Source organism: Pongo pygmaeus, chromosome 2 (assembly GCF_028885625.2).
Source record: "Pongo pygmaeus isolate AG05252 chromosome 2, NHGRI_mPonPyg2-v2.0_pri, whole genome shotgun sequence".
NCBI lineage: Eukaryota > Metazoa > Chordata > Mammalia > Primates > Hominidae > Pongo > Pongo pygmaeus.
In genome coordinates, this window is record NC_085930.1 from 181571591 (window position 1) to 181581271 (window position 9681).

The 9681-nt window shown below is 38.4% G+C and overlaps 1 protein-coding gene across 1 annotated transcript; it reads right to left on the minus strand.

Moving 5' to 3' along the window:
* Positions 1-4523: 4523 nt before the first annotated feature.
* GHSR (growth hormone secretagogue receptor) lies at positions 4524-9681 on the minus strand. Its single transcript, XM_054483135.1, has 2 exons — positions 8843-9681; positions 4524-6697 (listed from the first exon to the last, which is right to left on the minus strand). Exons 1-2 carry the CDS (start codon positions 9636-9638, stop codon positions 6393-6395), a joined length of 1101 nt encoding a protein of 366 aa, XP_054339110.1. The 5' UTR covers positions 9639-9681; the 3' UTR covers positions 4524-6392.

Sequence of the window (9681 nt, forward strand, 5' to 3'; positions counted from 1 at the left end):
TTTGGGGCCAAATTTTAGCCTTACTATTTCCTATCTTATGTGACAAAACTTCTCTTGTCTCAGTGACTCCCAGCCCCCCACTCCACACACCCACAGGCATAACAACACAACCTCTTCCTAGGTATGTTGGGAAGATTGTATGAGAAAATGAACTGAAAGCATTAAGCACAATGTCATGTAAATATTAACGATTATCATTACTGTAATTTATCTAACAGATTCCCCATTCTCAGACATTTGGGCTTTTCAGGTTTCCACAATTACAAATAAGATGCAAGGAACACCATTATAGATGGTGCTTCTGCATAATCATGTCTCAATATAAAACTACTGTATCAAAGGGTAAACTTTGTAAGAATTTTATACATACTGTTAAACTATTCTTCAGAAGGTTTGTATTGATTTATAACTAATTTGATGGCCCCTTAAGGAAGTTGGTTATGAAATCAGGAACCAATGATGAACTATGAGTCCAGAGGCAAGGAGCAACCAGCCTTTGTAGATGACCCCAGAATGTGAGACCTGCTATAAAGGCCTGCTGCCTGCTCTTCCCTTGTCCTCAGAGTTGGGTCTAGGGTCTACTAAGGGGACGAGCCTGAAAAAATGGGATGGGCCCTGGCTGGCATTGAATTAAGGGAGAGGTGGATAGCAGGTGCCTAAAGATATTGGAAAAGGACTCAGTGGATCTATAAAAACCAATCCCATGATTTGCTTACTTGGATTGCTTTAATGTATTACTAATTATTGGCAAGTATTTCTCAAACATTTTAATTTAGGTGCTATTTTTAAATTGTAACTAACTCAAAACAGCATACATGTATAATTTTGTGTAATGTAGAATACATTGAATTTTTGTACTGTGACTATCCTTTTTTCCGAGATTACATCCTTTACATATTTTTTTTCTTAGTTTATGTTCTTTTAAGCTGAAATGATGGTGACACTTGGTGGTAGAGTATTTTAAAATCCGCTAGTTGGCAAATAAAATTACCCGCTTCCAATTTTAGCCTTAAATTTGATTAACCCCTGGAATCCATGTGTCTGGAAGCTAATGAACAGGTGACACACAATCCAGTCTTTAAACCTTCATTTGTCCAACATTCAGTGAGTAGCTACTGAGTCCAAGGCGAACAGACGTCCTTTCCCTGACCCAAAGAGCTCATGCATGGTCTTTGGATCAAATATTAGTGCAACACCAGGAAGGACATATTGGCTCTGAAGTGACAGGCTGGAAGGGTCAGAGAGGTATGAGAGCATGGGATCACAGTCCATCACAGGGTCCTTTACTCTTCTTAATTCTTTTTTTTTTTTTTTTTTTTTTGAGACAGAGTCCTGCTCTGTCACCCAGGCTGGAGTGCAGTGGCACGATCTCGGCTCACTGCAACCTCCACCTCCTGGGTTCAAGTGTTTCTCCTGCCTCAGCCTCCCAAGTAGCTGGGACTACAGGAGCACACCACCACACCTGGCTAATTTTTTGTACTTTTAGTAGAGATGGAGTTTCACCATGTTAGCCAGGATGGTCTCGATCTCCTGACCTCGTGATCTGCCCACCTCGGCCTCCCACTCTTCTTAATTCTTACAGGAATTGTTTAACTCATTATTAAATATTGGAGCCTTTCGGGAAATAAAATTTACTACAACAAACACCTCCTCATAGGTGCAAAATACATATTTCTGGAATTAAAAGGACAAAATATAACTAAATCTGAGACAAGAGTAGAGGTAAAATATTCCAGACACCAAGTTTTATAACTAAGTGGAAGAAGTCAGACATATGCTTTAAAAATATGTTTATTAGGCAATTGGTTAAGAACACTCAAAGGAAGGAAAACCTATGTGTAGTTGCATATGACAGGTACATGAAAGCTGTAGTAAACTCTTCATGACATTCAGAAAAATCCCTAAAGAAAAAGAATTGCAAATCAAAACATCATCAGTAACATCTATGACAAATCAACCAAGTATGAAATTCTATACGGACATGGAATACATCATATATCAGTGAAACAGGGAACTAGGCTGTTTGGACATATATATATGAACAAGTGTTTTTCTTTTTCCTTTACTTTTTTTTTTTTTTTTTTTTTTTTTTTTTTTGAGACAGAGTCTTGCTCTGTCACCCAGGCTGGAGTGCAGCGGTGTGATCTCGGCTCACTGCAAGCTCCGCCTCCTGGGTTCAAGTGATTCTCCTGCCTCAGCCTCCTGAGTAGCTGGGATTACAGGCACCTGCCACCATGCCTGGCTAATTTTTGTATTTTTTAGTAGAGACAAGTATTTTCTAGTATACTAAACCTATAGTGGTAAAAGTGAAAAAGATAAATGTTTTTGTTGTTTGAGCAGAGAAATGTTTTGGATTTAAGATGTTAAACACACAGGAAATCCTTCAAACCGTTCTTCTTCAAAGCTTTCTCTGTGGCTGGGGGAGAGAGGAATTCTGGAAAGAATAGTTGTACACATTTTGGTGGAACTTTCTGAACATTTACACAAGGCATGATTTTTTAGAGCTTTATTGGCTTGCCAGTTTTGAGTGTAGTTGGTAATTCCTTGAGCAAAGGTATATCCTGTGTCATAGCATAAAATATTAATTGGAATTCCAGCAAATATCCAGATAGTTGGGAGGGGAATAGACATGGCAGCCTTTTTTGCTTAAGGATGATGACAATTCTGTCAACAAAAAGCTAGCCTCTGGCATCCTGCAATTTGGAGTTCAAAAGAGAAAATACAAAAACAAGCCTCATCCAAACTTTCCCCCTCACCTGCTTCAAACTCAGATTCTTGTCAAGACTAACATGATTGAATTCATTTAATGTGAATAAATAAGTGATGTTAGCTTAAAACATCATCTATCACTAGCACATTCTTTTCTACTGATTTTGACCAGAAGTTCATTCTCTAGATAAAAAATATTTATGTTGTGAATTCACTGAATTAACATTGGTCACTAATCACCCAGTTAAGTTACAATCGTATATATTCTGGCTGGTGTTGCAATTTAAATTGCCAAAAAATAGGCTAATCATTAGCTAATGAACTATATTAGACATGGTTTATCTGCTAATGACATTATCTTTATCCTTTAATGACATTATTTACAAGAGATTCAGTGTTTGTGAAAGCAGAAAGCTCTATTCACTCATTGTGACAAGAAAATTTGACATGTAAATATGTATGTCATGTTTTAAAGATATACATACTACTTTTTAAAAGACAGGAGAGTGTTTCAGGCACCAAACTTGCAAAAAATCTCACAGTTTTTTTAACAGCATAATTCAAGTATACGAATAAATAAAAAAATAGAAATAAAAGCTAAAACTGCCAACGTGGAACTAAAAATTATAGAACGCTTGTAATGATATGAGATTCTTAATAAAAGTATCGGCACGAAAAAGTGGAAATTCAAGTCAAATCTCATCACAACAAGCTGCACTGCAATACAAAGTTTACTATAAAATGTTTTTCAAGGTGTGGCCAGGCACTAGAGGTGTTTCTAAATCTCATTACAGTAAAACTTCTAATTTTGAGTAACTCATGGCAATGAATGTTTAAAGCAATCATTTAAAAATTCTTACTCATACAACAGTTACTCCCTGTAATGAAAATGATCCAATACTTGATTTTGTGCCACAGTGTAAGGTGTGGTGACAAACACTTCATTGCTCGATAACCAGGAAAATGGAAACACAGAGTAAAAAAAAGATCACTTTACTTTCCCTACGTTAATGAAGAATGTGTTGAGTGTAATTACTGCTAGCAGACACATTAACTGTGTCTACAAAATTGACCAGTTGTTGGAGGAAGAGCCCATCTTGAATTTATGTTGAGCCAAATACACAGCAACACAATGGGATGAACAGCCAGCCCCTTGATCCAGTGTCAACCGGAGATGTTTATTTCACAATTTAAAGAAGTTATCAGTTGCCTACTGCAACAAAACACACAAGTGATTGTGAGCTCCTTAAGGATAAAATCCTTGGCTTATTAATTGTTAGAGTTTAGAACATATCAGGCACATACTAAATGCTTATGAAATGATGGACTTTTACAAACAATACTCCTCAGTGTAAGTTCCTCTTTTCCCTGAGTCTTAAATGATTTGAGGAGTATGATAAAGAAGTTACAAACAATAAAAAGGCAATGGTATAAGAGGACAAATTAAAGATATCTTCCTCTAAACATATTCTCTGAGTTTCCAGATTAATACCACTGAAGGACAATGGTGGTCCCTACTACATTAACTACTCTCTGGAGGTGAATTAGGCTAAGACTAGACGTAAACCCACAAGAGAGGAGGCTAAGCAACGAATTAAAAGTTGGGATTGTTTTCCTCCAAAGCAATCAGCTGTGTGTTGGAGGTCAAGGTTTTCTTGTTTGTTTCCTCTCAAGTAAGATGTATCTGTAGACAAAAATTCTAAGGCTTCAGGAAGCTGAACTACCTCTTTTGGATTTATTGGGCCCTCTCCAGGACAATAATGCTTAATGCTCTAATTAGTATCCCATGAACTTAAATGAGTCAGTGTTTTTTTTTTAATATTGATGAACTCTTAGGAATTAACTACATAATCCGCTTGCTAGTGTTCTGTATTTAGATCACATTGGTGGTGCAGTTTTAGTGTCAGAATGAATCTCAGAAATATTTTTCTAGAGAAATAATTCTAATTATTATTGTGTTTGGATGTTTCCAAACTAAATAATCAATCAATTATTTCATCATGATTGTCTTTCTTTTTGATGAAGGAAAAAACAGTCATGGCAGGAATTTCCCTAAATGGCTCCATCCATTCCATAGTTGTGAACCAATAACTTCATGAAGGAACTGCATATAAGACTAAGTATTGCACAGGATTATGAAAAAGTTATTTTTGGGTTAATACCTTTAGTATGCAAAGAGTCGACTGTATAGGAAGCAATGTCAATATAAATGAAAATTATATACTTATAACCAAATGTATAATATTTAGTTGAAGATGTCTATTCATTCATAATTACAATTAAGAGAGGGTCTGGAAGTCCAGGTAATCATATCTATCAGATAAGCAAGGGAATATAAGCAGCAAAACTAATTTGGAGACAGGACACAGCATAGGCATTTAAAAATAAATGGCTATAATATTTTTGAAAGTTTTTAATATCAATAAGCAGTAGCGTTTAGGGGATTCTCAGTTTTTCACATAAGCCTGCCTTCATCACTTGAAAAATTTCTATATTCATTAACTTTCTTGTAAGCTTGCCAGAGTACGTTACAAATTGTTCACTTATTCACAGATCGAAGCCTTATAATTGACTTAAAAATTTTTGTTAAGCCATATAAGGCAGTTTGTGATTAACCATAATTGTTTTAAAAAGTTTCATTTCCTGAATATTAACACATGCAACTCAACTTAATTTAAAAATGTATGTTACACATTTCATATCCATTCTCTTCTGAGCATACAGAACAGGATATTTAGGTGTGATTTTTAGTATTCATCACTCTAAAATTCTGCTGTGTGAACAGCACTATAAAAACATTTTAGGGAAACAGTATTTATTTTTAAACATTTTATATAAGGTGAATGATAATTTTGTATATACTCTAGAGCTGTACTGTTCTGAGTGGTAACCTCGAGCTACTGGATACTTGAAATGTGACTAGTGCAACTGAAGAACTGAATTTTTAACTTTAATTAATTTTAAGTTTAAAGGTTTACAGTTGTTTCAGTTACTGGAAAACTTTTAAGTGTGCTTAGACAACTTAGGTTGTTGAATCTACTTTTTATCTGTAAATTTTATGAAATCTAAATACATCAGATATTACCAATGAAAACTTAGTGTCCAAATTGAGGGATTCTGTAAGTGTAAAAAGCATGCCAGATTTCAAAGACTTAGTGTGAAAAAAAGAATGTAAATTTCTTTTTAATAATTTTTGTATTGATTGCTCATGTGCCTCATGTTATATTTCTCTTGGATAGCACTGCTCTAGAGCTTTATGAAAATTGCTAGTTTTTAAAAGTTACATTTTAAATTTTGTATTGTAATGTCATTCTTTAAACCAAATAATTTTGATCATTATGAAAAAGCAAAGCAAATTTGTATTTACCTACCAAGAAGTGCCCTAATTGCTCACTCTGCTCTTCCTCCTTTCTCTGAATTGCAAAGCCCTCACCAGCACCCGCAGCAGAATGCAAAATCATAGGCAGTGAATATGCAGAAATAGTGTATGAGAGCACTGATAAGTGTGCAATCAAATCAAACTGCTCACACCCTACAAATGATGTCTTTTTTCCCTCCCAAATGTTTCCGGATCTATGTGTTCCTAATTCCAAAATTAACCTTCAGCTTCCTCCCAAGTTCTGCTGTGCTATGTCTTCTGGTTTAGAGTAATAAGCAGTGACTGTACTCAGCAATGTGCTAGATCATGTATTAATACTAGATTCTGTCCAGGCCCGAGAACTTTCGTCTTTCAGAGTGGAGAGCTTTCTCTGGGAGAAGGGTTCGAATCCCAGAAGTCTGAACACTGCCACCCGGTACTTCTTGGACATGATGTTGTACAGAATGGGGTTGATGGCAGCGCTGAGGTAGAAGAGGACAAAGGACACGAGGTTGCAGTACTGGCTGATCTGAGCAATCTCCAAGGAGCCAGGCTCAAAGGATTTGGAAAATAAATATCGCCCTACGTGGAAGGGGAGCCAGCAGAGGATGAAGGCAAACACCACTACAGCTAAAAGGATAATGGGAGAGAGATAGTCAGCTCAAGAAATGTCATAGCAAATCACATTCTATTTTTAAGACTTTGTTTTGTTTCATGGTCTATGACCATTGACTTCAGAGAAACATTGTGTTCTGCTCTTCCTGTTCCAACATTTTAACAAAGATTCAGTCTGTCTGGATCAACAGTTCAACAATTTTTACCGAGCTTCCCAGTCATTTCTATTTAACAACTATCTGAGTGATTTTGTAGTGAGTTGACATATTGACTCAACTGACTAGACCATTTATTCACAATAGTCCAGCAGTTTTTATGTGTTAGACACAACACACACACTTATGAGGTAAAGTGGTTGTACTCAACCATAGCTGTGTATCCGAGTCTCCTGGGGCACTTTTTAAAACATTGCAGATTCCTTGGATGTAGTATAGACTCAGTCAATTTAAATCTCTAAGAGGGAGATCAAGACATATGCTTTATCTTCTCTTTTTTTTTAAGTTTCACAGAGAATTGAATATACAGTCAGGATTAAGAATCACTGAGATGAATGATTCTATGCCACTTACAATAGACATAAGTAAGGCTATTATTAAACCAACTCATATAAATTATCATCCATCCAAGTCTTCATTTTGCCTATGTAAGATAATTTTTAATGATGTCTAAATGTTTAGATTGTTTTAAATTCAGAAATCAGGGAAAAATAATAACAAATAATTTTTTATTCCTTGTAACACTTTAGTGATCCCCTTCACATTGTCAAGGAAGGAGAAAGTTAACATTGGTGTTGAGACACCAATGAAGAAATTAATGGCTTGAAAATAAAATTGGAGGAAATTATTAAACTGATCCTTAAAACTAAGTTGTATAGTAGCAACTTAACTGCCACAATAACAATGTGAATCTCATAGGTGAGAGCTTAGGATCCCTTGGAGGATACTAGCAGGTTTATAACCTATGAGTCATATCACGAGAATCACTGGTCCAGAAAATAAAATCTTTGACATTCCTTGAATAAACTCTATCACTTTAATATGGAGGATCCAGGAACTGTAAAATTGGAAATATGAAATCATCCTGGAATGACTTCTAAGAAGCCCTAAAATATGCCCTTAAGTATGAAGTCTTGACTATAATATCTAAATAATAAAATATACAGACCTTGGTTTTGAAAACACAAGTAGAGTTAATATTTTGCTGGGATGTAAACACATTTATTATTACTTCACTTGTACCAAACACATATACTTAAAGAAGCTGAATTTGTACAATAAACATTCAGCAAATCCAGTTATGACATTGTACCCAGATGTTCCTGAAGGGTCGTTTGGGGAAGTAGTGAATTCTGTTGGTCTTCCCAAACTCTCCTTTCCTCCTGTTGGAGCTTTGTTTACTCTAGTTTATCCTTACCTTATCCTAGTCTATCCTACCTGAAGAGGCAGGTAATCATAAAAACAAATGAGACTTCACTGATTTGTCACTGACTTCCTTACAAAGCTGTATAAACAGCAGCAGGGTAAACAGAATTGATGCAATTATCTGAAAAAATGCAGGACAGAACACAAATCACATATTGAAAGAAAAATGAATAATCTCTAAGAGGATTATCCAAATTGATCATGTCTTTGGTTGAATTTACCGCTGAACACTTTCTAGATCCAAACCCTGCTTTTCTTAATGTAACTTAGATATTCAGAAATCCTATTTGAGGCAGGAAGTCAGTCCTCACTTTTAACGCTTAAAGACCACGATAGACTTTTATAAGACATCTCGATTTTTAAAGTGGAGTTTCTGGGCTGATATAAAATTTATTTTAGGGAAATACAAATGTGGGACATTTTTGCATGAAAGAGAGAAAGGAGAGACCAGAAGAAAGAGACACAAAGAGATAGAGACGGTAAGAACGACACTGACAAAGTAAAGGGGGAGGGGAGAGAGACAGAGACAGAGAGAGAGATTGAGAGACCAAAAACATCACTCAAGAAAGCAAGAGGAGAGAATAATTGAGAGACATGCAGAGAGACAGAGGCCCAGAGAAACTGAAGAAAGAGGTAGCGACTCAGGGGGAAATAGAGATGGGGACTCAGAGAGAAGGGAGAAGGCACAGGGAGAGGAGAGGACCCGCGAAAGAAAGCCTGAGCGCGCGCTGAGACCCACCCAGCATTTTCACGGTTTGCTTGTGGTTCTGGTCCCTGAGCGAGGCGCCCACGACAGCATCACGGCGCCTCCTCCGCCACAGCTTCCTGCCGATGAGACTGTAGAGGACCGTGAGACAGAAGACAGGAAGGAAGAAGAAGATGCTGGACACCCACACCATGACCGTGAGCAGTCCAGAGCGCACCGCGAACTCGGTGGGGCGGCACTCGTTGGTGTCCCAAGGGTCGGTGCCGTTCTCGTGCTCCACCCCGACTAGCACGAAGATGGGCCCGGCGCTGCAGAAGGCCACGGCCCAGATGACGAAGATGACCAGCTTCACCCGCCCCTTGGTGACCACCACCTTGGCCCGCAGCGGGAAGCAGATGGCGAAGTAGCGCTCGACGCTCAGCGCTGTGATGGTGAGCACCGTGGCGTAGGTGCAGCTCTCACTGACGAATTGGAAGAGTTTGCAGAGCAGGTCGCCGAAGTTCCAGGGCCGGTACTGCCAGAGGCGAACGAGGTCCAGGGGCATGCAGAGGAAGATGAGCAGATCGGAGAAGGCCATGCTGGACAGGTAGAGGTTGGTGGTGGTGCGCAGCTCGCGGAAGCGCGACACCACCAGCATGGTGAGCAGGTTGCCAGCGATGCCCACCACGAAGAGCGCCACGCAGGTGGCTGTGACGCCCGCCAGCAGCGGCGCGGGGAAGAGCTGCAGCAGCTCGTCGCCCAGCGAGTCGTTGCCGGGGGAAGCATCCCAGTCCAGGTCGGCCAGTGTGAGGTTGAACCCCGGCTCTTCGCTGTGCGTCGCGTTCCACATGCTGCCGGCTCAGCTGAACAGGCTCTGGGACGTGACTGCGCTG

What these genes read in the sequence shown, in the direction of transcription:
- GHSR (XM_054483135.1), bottom strand. Translation starts at nt 9,638, where the DNA reads ATGTGGAACGCGACGCACAGCGAAGAGCCGGGGTTCAACCTCACACTG. An exon ending in GCAAACCGTGAAAATGCTGG is followed by an intron (nt 6,698 to 8,842) that starts GTGGGTCTCAGC and finishes TTATCCTTTTAG; the next exon opens with CTGTAGTGGTGTTTGCCTTC.